The sequence below is a fragment of the Pelmatolapia mariae genome, linkage group LG5 (assembly GCF_036321145.2).
Source record: "Pelmatolapia mariae isolate MD_Pm_ZW linkage group LG5, Pm_UMD_F_2, whole genome shotgun sequence".
NCBI lineage: Eukaryota > Metazoa > Chordata > Actinopteri > Cichliformes > Cichlidae > Pelmatolapia > Pelmatolapia mariae.
In genome coordinates, this window is record NC_086231.1 from 23,122,814 (window position 1) to 23,141,395 (window position 18,582).

At 43.0% G+C, this 18,582-nt stretch overlaps 2 protein-coding genes across 3 annotated transcripts; one reads left to right on the plus strand and one right to left on the minus strand.

Annotated features, from left to right (window-relative positions):
- Positions 1-1,285: 1,285 nt before the first annotated feature.
- Positions 1,286-5,558, plus strand: mmp19 (matrix metallopeptidase 19). The gene is made up of 9 exons (XM_063474290.1): positions 1,286-1,509; positions 1,690-1,775; positions 1,933-2,063; positions 2,550-2,762; positions 2,850-3,095; positions 3,264-3,389; positions 3,574-3,738; positions 3,833-3,960; positions 4,063-5,558. Exons 1-9 carry the CDS (start codon positions 1,402-1,404, stop codon positions 4,291-4,293), a joined length of 1,434 nt encoding a protein of 477 aa, XP_063330360.1. The 5' UTR covers positions 1,286-1,401; the 3' UTR covers positions 4,294-5,558.
- Position 5,559: 1 nt separating this feature from the next.
- On the minus strand, positions 5,560-18,060 carry LOC134627858 (transmembrane protein 198-like). Of its 2 annotated transcripts, none has more exons than XM_063474293.1 (5): positions 17,531-18,060; positions 7,526-7,774; positions 6,765-7,340; positions 6,366-6,443; positions 5,560-6,179 (listed from the first exon to the last, which is right to left on the minus strand). In XM_063474293.1, exons 2-5 carry the CDS (start codon positions 7,671-7,673, stop codon positions 6,127-6,129), a joined length of 855 nt encoding a protein of 284 aa, XP_063330363.1. In that variant the 5' UTR covers positions 7,674-7,774; positions 17,531-18,060; the 3' UTR covers positions 5,560-6,126. The 2 variants fall into 2 exon arrangements, with proteins under 2 accessions (XP_063330363.1, XP_063330362.1); XM_063474292.1 differs by having other exon boundaries at positions 6,295-6,443.
- Positions 18,061-18,582: the final 522 nt, after the last annotated feature.

Here is an 18,582-nt window from a genome sequence, read left to right on the forward strand (position 1 = left end):
TACACATACAGCAAAAGAAATCGAAACCAAAGGCAAAACTAAACATGAGGACTTAATCATGAGGACTGGTTTTTATATAGCACCTTTCTGCCTCACTTGAACACACAGAGCGTTTTATTGTAAATGTCATGGTGCTGAGTCTGTGGACTCAGTGGTTTTGGTTATTATCTTATGTTTCAGGTTAATTCTTGTTAGGATTTTCTTGTTCTTAGGTTTGGTTTTTGTTTTGTATTTTGAGCTCCTTTTGTGTCTCTGTGCCTTTCCTGGTCCCACGTCTCTCTGTTCCCTCCCTGTTGCCATGTCTGATGTCTTGTGTTAAGCTCGTGTTTGTTCATACCTGTTGTATTTGCTGTTTTACTTTGATAATCCCTGTCCTGTGTGTAGTGTGTCTGGTTTTGCTTCCCCTTGTCTTGTCAGTTCTGATTTCTCCCAGCTTTGTTTCCCTTCTGTCTCCAATTCCCTGATTGCTCCTGTGTGTATATAAGCGCTGTGTTTTCTTCTCCTTGTTACTGGTCCGTCTGTGTTTCCTCCGTGTTTCTTCCTGTGTTACCTCCACATGTCATCCCGTGTTCCACCCTGTATGTTTTCCTGTCAGTTACGGCTTCATATTTGTTGGTTAGATTGTCCCATCTCTGCTCTGTCTGTATTATCACCTCATGTAAATAAAGCTCACTCATTGCATGGTCAGTGCCCGCGATTGGGTCCTTTTCCCTTCAACCCCACACAACTGCCGCCGCAGCTGTGACAGTATATTTTTTTCTTATTTGTGAAATTAAAGACAATAAGGAGAATCGCAAAACAACATTTTTTAAAAATGAGAAAAAAAGAAAAGAAAATGCAGGTCCACTAAAAATACTGTTCCACAAATGGAAATACAAAAGCTTTTAACTGTTTGTGTGTTAAAGATATCTGTCCCAGGTAATACAGGTGTGGGGGTGACAGGAATGTGAAAACAGAGGGCAGGGCAAATCCTGTGGTTTAGGCCCATACCTGAACTCCACTCATGTGTTAAGGAATGAAAAACTCTGCTGTGATCCTGGATAGTGATATATCGGTGTTGTTGTGTTCAGGAAGAAGGCCCTCTCTCCACTAGCTCATAAAAAGACCAAACTAAAGCCACACTACTGTAACATTTACTACATCTTATGTGTAGAGCATGCAGGCGGAGGGGCTTTCGGTCTTCCCTGACAGCTGTACAATTTAACAGCAGACATGTTGATAGTAGGTCAACTGGCTGCTCTTGTAATCCTCATTCTTCAGAGGTGGATCATCACAGCCGCGGGGCTGACTCATGCGCCGGACGAGTTAAAAACCGCTGGAGCACCAAGAGAACAAAGAGTCTGCTGTGGGACTCCGCTGAGCACGTCTCCGGAGCACCAGCTGTGAAATCTGAATCTGAGGATGATTATGGAGCACAAAGGACTGCTGCTGGTGCTGCTGCTGCCGGTGTTCAGCCTCAAAGGAGCATTTTGCGCAGTGGTACCATGGACGGAGTTCAGTGAAGCAACGGTAATATGGCAGGTCGTTTTGTGACTTGTTTGAAAACTTCTCTAAAAGCAGACCTTTTTACTTTATTTAATCAGTGAGTCTTTATGATGTGTTTATAGATGTCTCTTTATTTTCCTGCCAAATGAGTTGGTTTATCGTGGTCGCACATGACAGCTTTGTTGTTTTCTCACACATGCACAGGCCTATTTGAGGCAGTACGGCTACCTGAATGAGCCCACCGATACACAGGACCCTCGTTACCTAGAGGAGGTCATTGAAGCCCTCAGGTAAAGTAGATTATTGCTATTTCTACAGAAAACACGCTTCCAGTAACATCTGCTGTTAGATCAGGATCTGTCAGAGAAATACTCCCTACACAGGATGTGGGGAGTGTCTTTTTTTTTTCATTACTTTGCAGATATTTGATTTCCTTGTATTCATCAGTGTCTTCCAGAGAGTGAATGATCTGCCACCTACTGGAGAGTTAGATGAAGCCACACTGGAAGTGATGAACCAGCCCCGCTGTGGTTTGGAGGATCCTTTCAACAAGAAATTTCACAAGTACAGAGTGATGGGTGAGAAGCAAATTGTGTACATCGGTGGTTTTAACATTTACTTTCAACTGTTATACAAAATACCCAGCCAGTGTCACAATTTCCTGATTATTTTGGTTTGTTTAGTTTTTTTAGTTTCATAAAACCACAAGCAGCAAGACGTCAGTGTTTCTAGTATGCTGAGGCTTTAAAGTTAAGAATATATGTATATTACACAAGACAAGCTGTCATGACCGGGTATAGTTTGATTTAGTACTCATTTGTTAACTTGTTACAGCTGCAGATTAGCATTAAAAAGCTGGATCTTTAAAGGCAACAGCTATGACGTTAGTTTAAACACACTCCTGAAACAGGCTTTTCTATGCGATTTCAAATTCATCCACTCTGCTACTTGAGGAGCTGACAAAATGCGTTTTCAACCACCCAACTCTCCACGCATAAAGTACATAAAGTCTTGATTTCGGTTTCATTATGATGACTTAGAAACAAAATGTTCTTCTCTTTTAGGCCGCTGGAGGAAAAGGAGCTTAACCTATCGCATCTACAACTACACTCCTGACATGATCAAGTCAGACATCAGGAACGCCATCCGTTCTGCCTTCAAGTACTGGAGCGATGTGGCGGCTTTGACCTTCAGAGAGGTCGATTATGGCAGAGCCGACATAAAGATCTCCTTCCATAAGAAAGATGGATTCTGCTCTGTCCCATTTGATGGCCGTGGTAAGTCTTGTTTATAAATGCATGTGTCACTAGGTCGTCTGTGACTGGGTTGCTGGGACTGTTACTGTTTATTTGCTCTGGGTGCAGGTCATGTACTGGCCCATGCTGAGTCACCAGAATCGGGTATTGTCCACTTTGATGAGGATGAGTTCTGGACTGAGGGAACATATTATGGCACTAATCTGCGTATTGTAGCTGCTCATGAAATTGGCCATGCTCTCGGCCTGGGTCACTCTCAGTTCAGAAGCGCTCTGATGGCACCAGTCTACTCTGGTTACCGTGTCAACTTCAGGCTGCACTCAGATGACGTGAATGGCATCCAGGCACTATACGGTGAGTGTGTCGAGGGGGTCCTGCAACATCATTAGTGCTGTTACTGGACCTGGGCTGTCGATGTTGCACATATACAACATTTGTCAGTTTAAGGGTGATGATTCTGGGCTCTGATTGCATATAAGAAAACATGCAATTGTCCTAAAATGTTTAACTTATCTGTTTAAGGCAAACGCATCATAAGCACGTTAGCCAGTCCCACAAGTCCAGACAGTCTGGTTCCCACAGTGAGCAGCCAGGGAACTGAGAACATCCCTGATCCCTGCACAGCAACACTGGACGCGATTATATTGGGTAAGTTATCGATCAGTGTTTGTTAGACCAGCTAACTTTACATTAGGCCATCAAACATGAAATTAGTTTAAAGAATGAAACTGCAAGATACCAAGATTACAAAGTCACCATGAGTTAAAAAGGTTAATAGATCTTGTTATTCAGATCATTTCTCATGAATGGATGTTATTATTTGTTCAATCAGGTCCCTGGGAGAAAACCTTTGCTTTTAGTGGCGATTATGTGTGGACTATCTCTGACCTGGGACACAACCCACCTATAAGAATTGACAGACTGTGGACAGGCCTCCCAGGAAACCTAAATGCTGCTGTGTACTCTCAGCGAACCAACAAGACATATTTCTTAAAAGGTAATTTTAGTCCAGTCAAGCTACACTTCAGTTACCCACCGCTCTCTGGGTCGGAATAGTCAGCGTAAAACGTTTGTGCTCTTTCTGGTCACAGGCAATAAAGTGTGGAGGTATACCAGTTTTGTTCTGGACTACGGCTACCCCAAAGAGCTGAAAAGGATTCCCCCTAATATCGATGCAGCCCTGTATCTGAAGAAGAACAAAAAGCTTGTCTTCATTAAGGTAGCTATGAAGAGAAGCACTTAAACATGCAACTACATCCACACCTTCTATTCCTCATTGCCTCATTTGTTTTTTGTTTTTTATTTCCATCACCCTGTGTAGGGATCAGAGCACTGGCAGTGGGATGAGCTGAAATACAACGACCTAACTTTCTACCCCAAACCGCTCAGCATGCTCTTCACTGGAGTGCCACCCGCTCCCGATGCAGCCTTCACCTGGACCAATGGCAAGATATACATATTCAAGGGAGACGACTACTGGCGAGTGAATGCGCAGCTGAAAGCAGAGAGAGGCTATCCACTGAGCAAGAAGAAACGCTGGATGCGATGCTAGTGCTCCACCATCAGGGGGCAGCAGGTACCAAGAGGTGTGAAGCACAGGGCATTTACAAACCACCCTAACCTCAAGAGCAGCAATTCATCGTAAATAATCACTGACCACATTAATGGAAAAGCTAGTGTGGGAACCTGTACCCTCTAGAGCAGGCTTGTGTTTGTGTGTCTCTGAATGCAGGATTGTGCAAACCTTTGTATTATATGATCCTTGAGGAAAAAAAAAGCTGTTTTGTTTTTTGTTTTTCCCAATTAACATGTGTGTTGGATTAGCTGTCACTATACACTCAGTAAGACGTAATACGATGAGTGGAACGTGCACTTTCGGGTCAGTTTTGTTTCATGGACTTCATTGCGTTCAATGAGTAACACTGGTCTGCGAGAAAAGCACGCGACACTCGTTCCCTCGTTTATAGTGAAAATGTATCATTTTCTACGAATAAACAAGACATAACATCAACAATAAAACTGCGTCTCGGATTGCTCACAACATCTTCACAACAGTTGCTCACACAGCCACATTGAAAGGACAGAAGAAAAATATTTACTGTGATGAAAGGGTGGTCTGTCTCACAGTGTGTTGTCTGCAAAGGAAAAAAACCCAGAAAACTGCGAGCGCCATGGCAACTCCAACCAATTGCAGAGTAGGAAATCCTCCCCATGACCTCTTTATTGCCTATGAGAAATCTGGTGAGTAATGCCGGCAGTGTTGCTAAGAGCCCGGAGAGACAAACAGTCTCAATAACTCCCCCCCCTCACTAGATGACTAAAAGCTGCTTATTATTAAACAAATTTATTAATCTTTGACATTTCTATCAACAGGTATTTACAGATTCAGGCAACACGTGTGTAGTCACTGCAAAAAAAGATCCCAACAACGTCTGGATAATTATTTAAAAATCTACAGATCAACAACAAACATGCTTTGTTTTTGTTTAGTTTTTTCTTCTTTTTTGCTTAGCGCTACTAAGGTACTTGAACATTATATAAATTAAATTATAAAAAGTGGACTCTAAATCACCGCCCATTTTATTCTGATGGGAGCTACATTGCAAAAACAGAAAGATCACAGAATTTGTTAGAGTTCTGCTAGAAGATCCCGCTAAAGGTTCCAGCAAAAGGCTTTTTTCCTCTCTCGCATCATCTAGTTTTCACTTCACTTTGTCTCACTCCACACAGCCAGGTCCTATAGTTCACTTTTTCATCATACTCCATCTGAAGAAATACACAAAATAAAATTTACTGTGAAGACAAGACCCCCCCCCCCCCCCCCCACAAAAAAAAATCCTACGACTGGACAGGAAAAGGGTAAAACGGGTAATAACACGACACTTGATTGCGATGACTAACTTCTGAAGTACAGTACATGTAATGTCAAGCATTGCTTTGTAATGTTCACTATCAGAACAGAAACACATCTGTCTTCGAGGCTCATTGGGCTGTTATGTGCTCAGTGAAGAGTGGAAATGGTCGACCTTTACTTTTGTTCATGTCTGGCGTTTTTCTTGTGTTTCTCTGTGAAACACAGAAGTTGCAGTGGTTTTAGCCTCATCCTCTTACATTGTCCAGCAGCGCTGTGTTTTGCTGAACACCTGCGACCCACTGAGGAGAAAATCAGTTCAAGGGCGACAAACACCCCATAGATAGAAGAGCAGTTATTAACTTCTACTCTACATTAGGAAGCCACAGTTGGAGAACCAGAGTGCATTAAGTAGTCCCTTCTTATGTTTGTGCTGCTCAGACCCTGACGACTGGCGTTGTGGCTGTGAGGGGCACCGTGGAGCCAGTGTCGTAGTCCAAGTCGATCGTGGTGTGGTTGGCGGTGCCCAGGCTGCTAAGGGAAGTGCCGGTGCCCATCTGTCTGTCCCGCAGACTTTGCAGGTAGCTCTGAGGAGAAGGAGAAGAAAAACAGAGAGATTAGCGACGCGAACAAAGGGCTAGAAAAAAAGTCCCGCGTCTAACATCTAATCGCTACCGCACGCGGCATGTTTGTCACACTGACCGGTGCCAGTAGATCCCCAGCGTAACGTTTCACTGGGGTGGGTTTACGGCGGTAAGTGCCTTCCTGCCCACCTGCCTGCTGTCGCTTCTTGGCGTCTTTCTCTCGGATCCGCATCAGCTGGACTCTCTTCTGTCTCCGACTGATGACAACTATGAGGTGAAGGGAAAGTTCGAGAGCAACTTTTATAAATTGTGAATCCTGATTGAAAAATGTGAGTCTATATTTATGAAAGTAATATAAGAAAAATAAATGTGAATTTTGTGAAAGTAAAAGTTTGCTATTTTCACTTCATGCGGGAAACCTACGCTTGAAAAATTCCAGCAGTTCAGATTTAAATGATTTCACAAAAAAAGGTCAGAAGATGTGATGTGATCGCCAAACTTTGCTTTTATAGGGAGAGAATACTTTGATGCTAAGTTTAAGCATTAGCATGATTTGATTCATCGGAGGAATGAAAGCACCACGCTTACCCTCTGTGTGTGAGAAGCTGTTGTCCGTCAGTTTCCACTGGACCAGCACTCCTATGAGGCTGAGAGCAGGCCAGATGCCCAGAATGACCCAGCTGTACCAGCAGAGCGCCTGTCCGGGTGTGAGGCGCAGGCATTCATACACGTACATTCCCAAAACCAGCATCTCCACAAAGTAATCGGCACACACTGTCATGATGGCCGCCCCAAACACAGCGGTGGACAGCATGGTGAACATCTTCTGCCACTGCAGCGTCAGCACGGCAAACAGCATGCCCGATCCCAGAAGAGCGCCCAGCGGCACCCACAGTGTGGTAGGTGTGTAGAACTGCTGAGTGACCAGCAGGGCAGCGAGAGCCAGGAGGAAGCCGAGCAGCAGGCCCGTCATGAAGAGGCCGACGCTTCGCACGAGCATAGTGACGAGGCCGCACAGGAGGCCTATACCGAGGCCGATGCCCGCGCTGGCCTCGACGCTCAGCTGCGTGTCCAGCACGTGCTCCTTGTGGCACAGCAAGAAAATGATGACCGAGCCAAACATCAGGCCAGACAGGAACATGACAGCTTTGAAACACCGGTAACCTAGAGGAGGAGGGCACACAGGAGAGACGTGTAGTGAGGAAATTAGAGAATGAAGAACTGGAAGGAAACTAAAAATGAAGTTAGGCCAATATATGACCAGAAGATAAAAACAGCAGACTGCACGTGTGCCTGCAGTCTCATGTCGCCCCAAGTTTCAAATTCTGTAAGCCAGCAGAGATCCTCACCAAAGAAGCAATAGATGATTCCAAACAGGCAACACATGGAGCAGATGACGGTAGGGATGACATCATACTTCCTCTCTATCTCCAAACTACAGGCATCTGCCACGGCCGACCCTGCCCCCTCAGAGCTCAGTCCAGTGGGATCCGTCATTGTGTTGAACTTTGAGGCTCTGGGACAGGCTGAAAGTCAGGATAGGGAAGGCGGGGACCGCTGTGGGCGTTATCTAAAGTCCATCAGAGCAGGTGTGGTGACTGCAAGAGAAGAGAAAAGTGCCGATAAAACAAGGAAACCTAAGAAAGGGTGACCCTGTCCTAGTCAGTGAAGCGTTTTTTAATGCTGATTAACACTGAAAATAAAGTAATTCAAAAGTAGGGTGTTAAATCTTCGGCTCTGTATGTGCAACTCTCACTGCAACTCAATAAAACCCTAAATGTTGCAGTCAAACATCTCATTCACTCGCTACGCTCATATGCAAGCTCAGATCCTCCTGAAAAGGAATTTTTATATGTCAACAAACTCTGGTTTCATGGTAAAGGAATTATGTTTCTTCTCCAATTTTTACCATCTCATGAAAACCACTTTTCTACACCCAATTTTTAAGCACTAACAGATTGTGTTTTTAATTTTCTCTCCCCTGAGTAATTCACCCTTTCCTTAAAAAAAAAAAAATCACCAATCGTTTCGTGAAAAACAAAGGCACAGATTTATCTATGGGCTAAATTGGCCCGAAGTCCACTTGTGTAACTGTAGGCGACTGTTAATATTTCCCCACCACCTTCTCTTCTACTCTGTTATAATCTCTTTCAGAGGAAGGGCACCAACAAGCACTCTTAAAAGATTATATATGCTATTTAAGCTGGCAGGCCTGCAGATCGCCACAGAGGGCTGCAGTGGGGCTAAAGACTTATGGGTGGACTGCTCTTTCTGAGGCTGCTGGCAGGCCTCCTGTATGAGCTCACCGCAGCTGAGATCCGATTACAACTAACTCACGTTTCTACTTGAGACACTCAGGAACATTCGGTGCTGCCTTTTCTCCTTAATAACTGCCAGCTTCTCTCTTTCTGTCCATCTTTACCTCACCGTGTTTCACATCGAAGTTCCCCCACCTTGCAGCTGTTTTCTCTTTAACTCTACACACTTCTTCTATCTGTTCCTCAGACAGAAGAATGACTAATTTGGATGTCCTGCCTAAGAATGACTTTACATGGAAAAAACGAACTGGCCACTGGAAATTTCTCTTTTCTTTTGCAGTCTCTCACAGTTCTTCTGCCTTTTTTCCCTCTCTGTCCTTCTTCTTTCTGTCACTGAAACTGCAAAGTCCCAATTCTGTGGTCACAGAAGAAAAAATACATGATCAGTGCCACTCTGCCGGGCTTCCCCTGCATTTCAAAACTGATTAATGACTTAAAGATATGCATATCTTACTTTTCTCATAATAAAAAACCTCATTCTCAGACTATAATGACTCCTATTTGTCAGTTTCTTCATTGGAACAGTAAACCAAAAGGAATAAGCTGTTATGCAAATAGAAAGATTGCAAAAAAAAAAAAGTAAAAAAAAAAAAAAAGTAATGAAACCAAGCTGTAAGGGCTCTCTGTTGACTACAGCAGGACAAATAATAAAATGGAGAAAAAAAAACTTTTCTAACAAGAATGACTGCTGTGGGCCAGATCTCTGTTTACAATCATGACTATAATCTTCACATCAGCCCTCGCCAGCTTACAATGAAGGCCCATACTCAGCTCTGGGACGCAGCTATGCACAGAGGTCCGGGCAGCATCGGTGGATCAGTGCAAATATGACAGCTGGTGGGCGGAAAGGGTGGTAGTGTCTTTCTTCGACATTTTTGCATTCTCTGTATGTTTAAGGGTTAACGCTACCTCCTAAAATTCAGAGTAAGCACTAAATTTCGAGCAGATGTTCGTGTCCGTGTGTTGTGAAAGAGGTTTAGAAGGGAAAAAAAATCCCTTACTGTTAGAGGCTTTTGTTTACCTCTGGCTGGGGAAGTACTACGGTCTCCCTCCTCGTGTTACCAAAGGTGCGGTCATGTGAGAGAAGGGGAAAGTTTTGTTTATGCGTGAGTCTCTTTAGGTGTCAAATGAATTTAAACGAACAAAGTTGGCTGATGCACTTTATTTATGAGTAGAGCTGACTTTTAGTGTACACTCAACTCAATGTTAAACCCAGCTGGTTTGTGTCAAAGACTCTTTGCATTAGCTGGTGTTATTATGACACCTGGTCAGTGTGGATATGAAACAGCTGCTTCAATTTTTTTTCCTTTTTTTTAAACCGTTTTTACAAGTTTGATGGCTTCTTTATATTCTAGGCATCGTTACTACTTTAAATTAGTAGAAGACTAAAGTCCTGGGTAGTTAACTGGCTCTAAACAACTACAGCAACACCAACCTGAATAATGTTTACCACGAAGATTTGTGGGCCGTTATTAAATATTTTTACTTTTATAGTAATTCCTGTCATTCCACATTAACAATATTCCACATTTACACTCACAGGCCGGACGCTTTGTCGTCTTCTAATTAGGTTTAGTTAAACAGCAGGAAGACGTCGGCGGCGCTAACACGAAATAACAACCCAGGCCTCTTCCTTTCTCTCACATATTTGGTTACTGTTGGATCTCATATCTTAACTGCTAAGATAATGACTTAATTCACTCTTAAACTAGAGATCCGCTCATATTTCAGCAGGATTTTAACAGTAATCTGCCTCAGCTTCACACACATATACACCCATGTTTTACTCCCATGCCTCTGCCTCATGCTGCCTCCTCCCTTTTCGTCACAATGGTGTCTTATGTGTAGCAGCCTTGGGAGTCATTGCCGCTGTGGGAGAATAGAGCCATTATGGGGCAAAACAAAGACTCTGAGGCCCATGCTGTGACCTCTAGTGGCACTCAGAGGAAACCATGCGAATGAAAAACGAGACCACATAAAGATGGCTGAGCGCAGCAGCAAGGACGCTGCTACATCCCAAGTCGTTTGCTTTAAGAGGGGAGCCAAGTATTTGCCTTCAGACGGCTGGTAAGTGATGAAGGGTGGTCCTAAACTAGAAGACAGAGTTATCAGTCTTAATGCTTGAACTCCCTGGAGGCCCCCCCGCCAAAAAAAAAGAAGCTTACAATGCAGAATTTTCAACAAGCTGCTTGGCAACAGATTCATTAGAAGTCAACTAGACTTTGAGTCTACAGCCACACAGGCAGCTCTCCGAGGCTGCACTTTGGCCTGGCAGCGCTTTGAGTCAGAAGGTAGCATCACTGGTTTTCCCCATGCAGCAAAGTACTGCACAAAGGTTAATGAATTCAATTCTGACGACTCAGTGGAAATTTGTTAGTTTTACAGCAGCTATTTGGGAAATTTTTCGAAATGTGACACCTACATAAGCTAATAATAGGCACAAACACATACACAGGACCACCAGCCTGGGGGAGCCTGGGTGTAGAGGGGGACCAAAATGGGCCTTTCTAAAAACCTTTCTAAAGCATTTAAATCACAAGAAAAGCCTCTTTTTAAATTTTCCTTATTTTATTTATATAAAGACATAAAGAGGTCAAATAAAATTTTACCTTGCCTTCCTATAATGCAAAAAAAATCACTTGTAACCTTAAATCTACATTTAAGGTCAAGTATGACACCTACCCTTCCTCATGGAGGGTCCAACAACAGACAAATGAGAAGCAGCAGGATTTTAGGACATTCGTGCCCGTAGCCTGAGCAGAATAAGAATGAGTGAGGACGAGCTATTTACTATCCCCCCGCATGACAGGAAGAGCAAGCGGTGAATGGAAATTATTGCTGTGCTTACACGGTGGAAAACGAGGGCTTTAAGCAACAGGTTAAAAAGCTCGACCCAAGGTGCGACAACAATTTTCAGTTTAATCATGTGACCATGGTGTGCAGCGCTACAAGGTTAAGTTACTTTAGTTAGTGTTAAGTACATATTTTATAAGTTTACTTACATTTTCTGGGGGGAAAAACTACCCAAAGCTACTTCTGTGCTTACATTTGATATTCGCTGTATCACTGGATATAATGCTGCTGCAGCTGCTGCTGGCACCTTGTTTACATACTTTGAATTAGGCCATGTGTCATCAATGAAAGTAACTCATTAGAAAACAAGGCCGGAAAATGCCCTTCATATAAGTATTCTTATAAATGCTTACCATGTGTCTCAAACTGCCACTCAAAAATAGGCCCATGCATCTGCTGCTTCTTAGATAAAAGCTCTGCTGTGACAAACCGTCAGCTAATCCAAAGTGTTGCAGTGTGAGTACAATGAGGAATTAGCAACACGAATCAGATTTCTGTAGCTTCCCTTCATTAGTTCACAGTAAAGTCCACAATAGCTTTTAACCCTTTAAAGCACCTCAGAGTGCAGGTTTGTGGTTCCTACAGTTTTAAAAAGCAGAATGGGAGTCTTACTGAGGCAGACAGTGCAGCTCCTTTTATGAACGGGCCTGAAAGTTTCTGTACTGATCACACTTACAGTTATTGCTCAATCAATTTAGTTTTTACTGGAGAATCTCATATCATGAATGCCCTGAGCTTTGCTTCTCTCTGGCTCCATAAATTTCTGTGCCTCTGCTGCATGTCATTATGTCGTCCCTCCCATAATTTTAGCTTTTTCCTCTTTGTCTTCTCTCTCTGTTGTAGTCTCTATTGTATTTTCTCTAGTCTCTTCTGTTTTGTCTCCATTGAGGTGGATCGGCCGCTCCCAAGTCTGCTTTTGCTGCAGATTTCTTCCAGCTGAAAACAGAAAATAGTTCCATTTCTCTTTGGGATATTGCACCATTGGAAGGTCTATACTTTACAACATAAAGTGCCCTGAAATTACTGTGAAATGCAGCTTGTACAGTTTAATAACTCTTTTGCACTTCATTTCCCTCCCTTCTTTGTGTCCTGTCTACCTCTGCACTGTTAAAACACAATGAACAAGTAATAATTCAAATCCCTTCTACAAAGCTCACTGAGCTCACACTCAGTATCAGCTGCAGATGCGCTATTGGAATAACATGTTGTCCTTGGGTATCCTCCCCTTGAACACACCCAGCGGGGTACTGTCCTGAACAGCGCAGATTTGAGTGCTCAGCTGCTGAGGAACAGACAAGGCTGACTAAAAGTTCCCCACATAGCTAATGCGGGTGTGTTTAATCAAGGGGGTGGGCGTGCGCGATCACAGCCAAAGATTCTGGGAGCGTTTCTCTGACTTGACGGCCGGGGCCAGCTGAGAACTGAAAAACCTGCAGAGCTATGGCCTGGCCGTCTGACAGCTTCACTTGGAAGACCCTACCAAGAATGCGAGATGCACTGGGGTCTCAACAGTTGTTGGTATAAATTATGTCTCCTCGAGGTGAAGACCCCAACCAGCTGAAAGACTAACTGAGTCAAGAAAATAAAAATGTGAATAAAGCGAACTAATGTCACAGCTGGGGTCTTTAAATATGATAATACATATTGTGCTAAGCACAAAACTTATCAAAATGACATCTGCTTTAACTCTAAAGCAGACAGAGCAAGACTTCAAATGACCCACTGCTGAGCTTCCTGCCTCGCCGTAGCAGGAAACTGAGGACCACATGAGGAAGTGGAACATCAGGTTTCAGCAGGAACTGACCCCCTGTGTTTGTGACATGGACCAAAAACGCTATCAAAGAGCTGGATTATCAACACACAAAGCTGAGGAAAAACAAGGCGGCTACCTGGAAGTCAAAAAACTAGCAGTGTCTTTAGAAACCATTTCACCTGAGAAATTTGACCATTAGGAAGTTGCAGGATAGGCAACCTTGTGATGCAGCGTTAATAAGCTTGTAATCTGTCTGGCTCACAGGCTAAGCTACACATAACACTTTCAATTATGTCATAATGCCCCAGCTTACGTGATTGTGGCTACTTTCAGAAGGGTTTTTTTGCATAGCAGCTACTGCCATGTTTGTATGCTAAGAACTTACATAACGAACAAAGCACCACATGACAGCCAGTTTTCACTTTGTCCAGACTTTGAGTCCCCGCGGGCTTTGCATTTCTTCTTCATATGCATCCGTGTATGAAAACAGATTAGTAGATATCACAAACTCTTGGCTGTAGTCCTTTTATTTATTAATTCTGATTACTAAGTGCCAAAAAACTAAACACACAATACACACAGAGATTTATAAACTGAGCTATAAAACTAAGGGCAAGCTATTTGGTTCAAAACCTTTAAAAAGCAGCATTTTTTCAAAGCTGTTGAGGCGTAGGTAACTCAGGTCTCTCAGTGTTTTTTCACTCCATTGTACGTGAATTAACAACAACTTGTTTTTAACAACTTTCCACATATCAATCCATACTTTCAAGAGCCGTTTTAGGGCCACATGTGAACTACGACATCAACAGAAACCTAATTTTTCACTGCACAAATCTGACCTGCAACTCCCCCCCTCACTTTAAAGTTCTTCATGTATTCTCTCCCTCGTTTTCCTGATCTATACCAAAGAGATACCTACACACACAGGGATCCGTACATCTGTCTATAAAGAAATGTCACAAAACTCAGTGCAATCGATGCCTTTAACCAAACAATTCAGAGGGGATAATAAACTGCCTTGTGACCACAGTCTCTTAAATGCTGAGTTCAAGTTAAACAATTTCTTCTATTTGCCTCCCAAAACTGACCCAGGTCAAAAAACCAACCTCATTTTCCACAGTGGGAGGTCCCTGAATTAGGTCATTACCCTGAGTTATGGAAATGCACATTGGCAGTATTTCCTTGTACTCTGCAAGACAATAAGAGAGCTACTAGTTGAATTTCTAATTCAGTCTAAAACATTCAGTCAATTTTATATTTTCACTGCAAAATCCTTTCCCCTGTAGTCCTGGGTCCCAATTACATCCACTTATGGCTCCCGTTTTTTTTATATGAGCAGCAATCTAACTTTTTTCCTGCTCTTAATCTCTCCATTTCATGCTTGCCTGATTTTCGCCTCAATAAAAGAGATCCTTAGAGAGCTATTCATAAAGAGGCATGAAAAAAATCTGCAATACAATGAGCAGCCTTTTGAAGAGAGTCACATGTCAGTGGTGCATGAGTATATACTGTACCTCAGAGAAAAGGTCATTAACACAGTGAAAATATACTAACGTGTAATGTACATTCATCAGCTGTGCTGTGCTAAGTTAGCATTGTGAGTGCACTGTATGTGCTGTAAGGAGGGGCAGATTCACAAACGCTCTATTAACGTCTGTGGTGGGGGAGCAGCGTTTAGCAGGCCGTGCGGTGGAGTCTGATGTCCATATGTTAGCGCCAGCGTGGCAGTGTATGAGATAATATACGCGGCTGATGAACAATGACTTGGGGGCCGGAGTCTAAATATAACCTCCAATCGTGAAACTTTGACAAAAGGCCACTCACTGAAATGTAAAGAAAGCCCAGTACAGAGGAGGAAGGGACGTCAGACCACAACACAACAGCAGTTCGGACCTCCAGTGCTGTGCCTATATACAGTACATCTGCAGCACTTCCAATGCAGCTCTGTCATTTAGAGCAGGCCTTTAACCCTCTCTGTATAATTCCAGCCTGCAATAATTGTACCTCCTACAGCGCCGTCACAAGCCGAAAATATCACACGTCCTTCATTTTTCCCCCAACTCAGCACCACCCTCATGTCACAGCTATAGCACAGAGTACTTTAAATAGTTTTTGGATGTTAGAGAATTCTGTTCAATTCAATTCAAACTATATAGCTCCGCGTTACAATAATGGCTGCCTCAAGGCACTTTATATTAAAAGATAGAGACCCTACGATAATACAGGGAAAACCCCAACCATCGAATGAGCACCTATGAGCAAGCACTTGAAGACTGTGGGAAAGAAAATCTCCTTTTTAACAGGAAGAAGAACCCTCTTCAAAATTATGGTTTTTACTTCTTTAAAAGCTACATGTAACACTTAGTTTAGCTTCCTATCAGTACAAAGGACAACGGTTAAAGTGAAAGAAAATTGATGAAAACGTGTGATGAAATGCAGATTTTTTTTCTGCACTGTAACAAAGACACAATATATACTGAGCCCTGGGTTGCCCCTCATTCATCGGAGTGTAAGTGTGTGTGTGTGTGTGAATGTTAGATAAGGCGCCTAGCCATAGAATAAAAGCTTGGTGAATGTGTATGTGAATGGGTGAATGAGGCTTGTAGCTTCAAGTGCTCATTCTTTGCCCTTGTAAATATAAAGCAATAATTTTGAATAAAATCCAACTGAAATATATAAAATCAAGGGTTTATTTTCTCATATAATTAATCATTTAGGAAAACATGACTGATATAAACTAAATGTATACCAATCAGGTACATTTTATTTGACCTGATTCCATTGCATTTGATGTTTTACGTTGTCGTTATGTAACACAATTGCATGGGAAAATGTACATGTTGTCAAATGATTTAAATCAGCATTTTGGCCATAAATATTTGTGTGCGTGCAAAAGTCCATTTAGCCCACATCTATTTAAATTGCACTTTGTATTTTTGCCTTACTTTAGTACTGAAGTTTTCAGAAATACACCTTTGCTGTAGTTTCCTAGCAGCTGAGGGAGTCACGGGTACAGAGTACTGGGGTCTAGGACAAGCATGTGGCCTGACACACTAACACATATGTCTTGAAAATTTCAGAGGTGAACTTTTCTAAATAATCATCATCCAACAGCATTTTGGATGTACAAGTGTATTTGTGTTTCTTGTTGCTTAAATGTTACTTGCCAATGTGCTGTAAGACATTGCATTTGGACATTTAACTTAGATATTCCATCTTTAGCAAAAACATATCTCATATATGTTTGAAAGGGCAGATAAATAAAGAAGGGCAGCAAGTCAATGCTTTAGTCAGAAGAATAAAAACCAGCCTGTGGTCACTTTGAGAGAAAAAAATGTAACAACACAGACTGTAATCCACGTCCTACCGAGATGTCAAGTTAAAGATTTAAAATGTGCATACACTCACTCCAAAGAGTGTTTGACATTTTTCTGAAATGTCACCTTATGTTTCAGTGATTTTAGATGAGCAAGCATATTTTACTAACATCAAACAGACAAAAACTGAGACCCTTGCATCCACGCTGACATCTGCAGACTGACTTTCATCAGCCCCTGCTCTTTGCGCTTCCTTCTCCTCCTTCCCCAAAGCAGGGAAGGGCTTCCTCTCAGCCTGTTCAAAGGAGTTTTCAAAACCATCTGGTGCAGGCTGAGGGAGAAGGTCGTGTAGATGGCGGTGGGGGGTGCACGGAGGGGCTGTAACTGCAGACTGTGGTCCCCCAGTAAAGACGGGACCTGAAGGTTGTCATCATATTGCCCAGAAAAACCAAGAGGCACTCCTACCCTGGATCACACAGCAGAACCACAGGGCAGGGCTCTTTGCACGCCATCCACAGGCATAAAAAGATGTAACTATATAGTTATCCTTGAATGCAGCTGGGTGGATACAAAAGAAGGTAGGGTGTTGTTACAAACCACCTGTGGCTCTCACATAAAACCCGGATTAAAAGCACAAATCAGCAGGGGTTGATAACTTCAACTAAGATCTTGACTTTTATTTCTCTCCCCACACACAACTTCAGCATAACTAACACTGAGTTGTTAGCCTCCACTGATTAAAGCACATTACTGTGGGACTTTGGTGTAAGTGTCCGGTTCAGTGCACACACAAAAAGCCTGCATTATCCCGGATCATTACGTCTTTGCGCCCAAAGGCTCCGGGATAAGTTGCATTACGTGCCTCAAGTTTAAAAAACTTTAAAAGAGGAGCAGCTGTAGAGCTTGGCATCGATCAGTCAGGATCTGGATTCAACTATAATCAGCCATCAACAGCTCTATCAGTGGAATATATACGGCTGTTAACTGAATTCAGATATCCACTGACACACTTAACACCGCAGATGACATCCAGAGCAGGCTGGCACTGTGGATGACACACACACACACACAAATATGTTTTAAGTTAACCTAAAGTTAAAGTTACAAACTTACCGACGCGCCCGTGAGCTGCTGAAGCCTCAAACTTTTCTGTGACACTCGGCCCTGTCAGGCAGGAAAGGCACCTACCATTCAAAAACACAAAAGCAGCGGCGGTAGGATTCAAGGGAAAACCGGTTTTCTCTCCTCAGGCTCTTCCTTTTTTCTTCCCCTAACTCACAAGCTCCACTAACCCGACAGCAGCGGCTGCATGGTCTTGTTCCCCGTCCCTGCCTTTCCTTATGCAAATTTCTTTAAAAAAAAAAAGAAAGAAAGAAAAAGAAAAGCTCCGACTGCAGATGTGAGGACCTTCAGCTCGCTTCCATTCTCCGGGTAGAGCCTCGGTCACTCCGACCCAACTTTCAAACTAAAATGTTCAGTTTCCGTCTCAGTCCACCTCTCTGGAAAATCTTACCAGTCCTCCCTCTCTTTCACACACACAAACACACACACACACCTCCCCTCTCTTTTTCTTCACACTGAAATAAACGACACTTAAAAAAACAAAAGAGGGAAAAAAGTTCTCCCTCTATCCCCCACCCTGAGCTAATCCCCTCTCTATCTACATCCAGCCTCGGCAGTTTGGCCGTTGAAAAGCGGGAGGGAGGGAGGGGGAAAGGGAGTGGGAGGGTAGTGGGGCCCAGCTCAACGTTTTACTGTGGCTGTACCTGAGGGGGGTTCATGTGAATGTAAGAGAGACAACAACGTACACGTACTGCATATAGATTACAGTGTAGTGGGTTTTAAAGGACACGCTAAACGGGAGTTCATATTTAGACAACCTTTGCAAAGGGTTTATAAGTGACAAAGAATGCCTAATAAATCATTTACTATGGATTTATGGGGCATTTAAACCAACTAACTAAACCAACTTAAACCGAGGTTGTCAGGACTATTTGTTTGAATTAGTTACAATTACAGGGGCGTATCCAGGATTTTTTCTTAATGAGATGTCAGGGGGGACCAAAAACAAAGCTAGGGGGAGGGGTTATATTTAATCTGAAATAACCTCAGTTTGAGCAGCACAGTGGTTGTTAGCACTGTCAGTGCACACTAGGTACTGAGTT

Coding starts and splice junctions, on each gene's coding strand:
- mmp19 (XM_063474290.1), top strand. CDS start 1,402: ATGATTATGGAGCACAAAGGACTGCTGCTGGTGCTGCTGCTGCCGGTG. Junction 2,763..2,849: donor TGTCCCATTTGATGGCCGTG/GTAAGTCTTGTT, acceptor CTCTGGGTGCAG/GTCATGTACTGGCCCATGCT. Junction 3,961..4,062: donor AAAAGCTTGTCTTCATTAAG/GTAGCTATGAAG, acceptor CACCCTGTGTAG/GGATCAGAGCACTGGCAGTG.
- LOC134627858 (XM_063474292.1), bottom strand. CDS start 7,673: ATGACGGATCCCACTGGACTGAGCTCTGAGGGGGCAGGGTCGGCCGTG. Junction 6,444..6,764: donor CAGCTTCTCACACACAGAGG/GTAAGCGTGGTG, acceptor TTCACCTCATAG/TTGTCATCAGTCGGAGACAG. Junction 6,180..6,294: donor CTGGGGATCTACTGGCACCG/GTCAGTGTGACA, acceptor CCTTCTCCTCAG/AGCTACCTGCAAAGTCTGCG.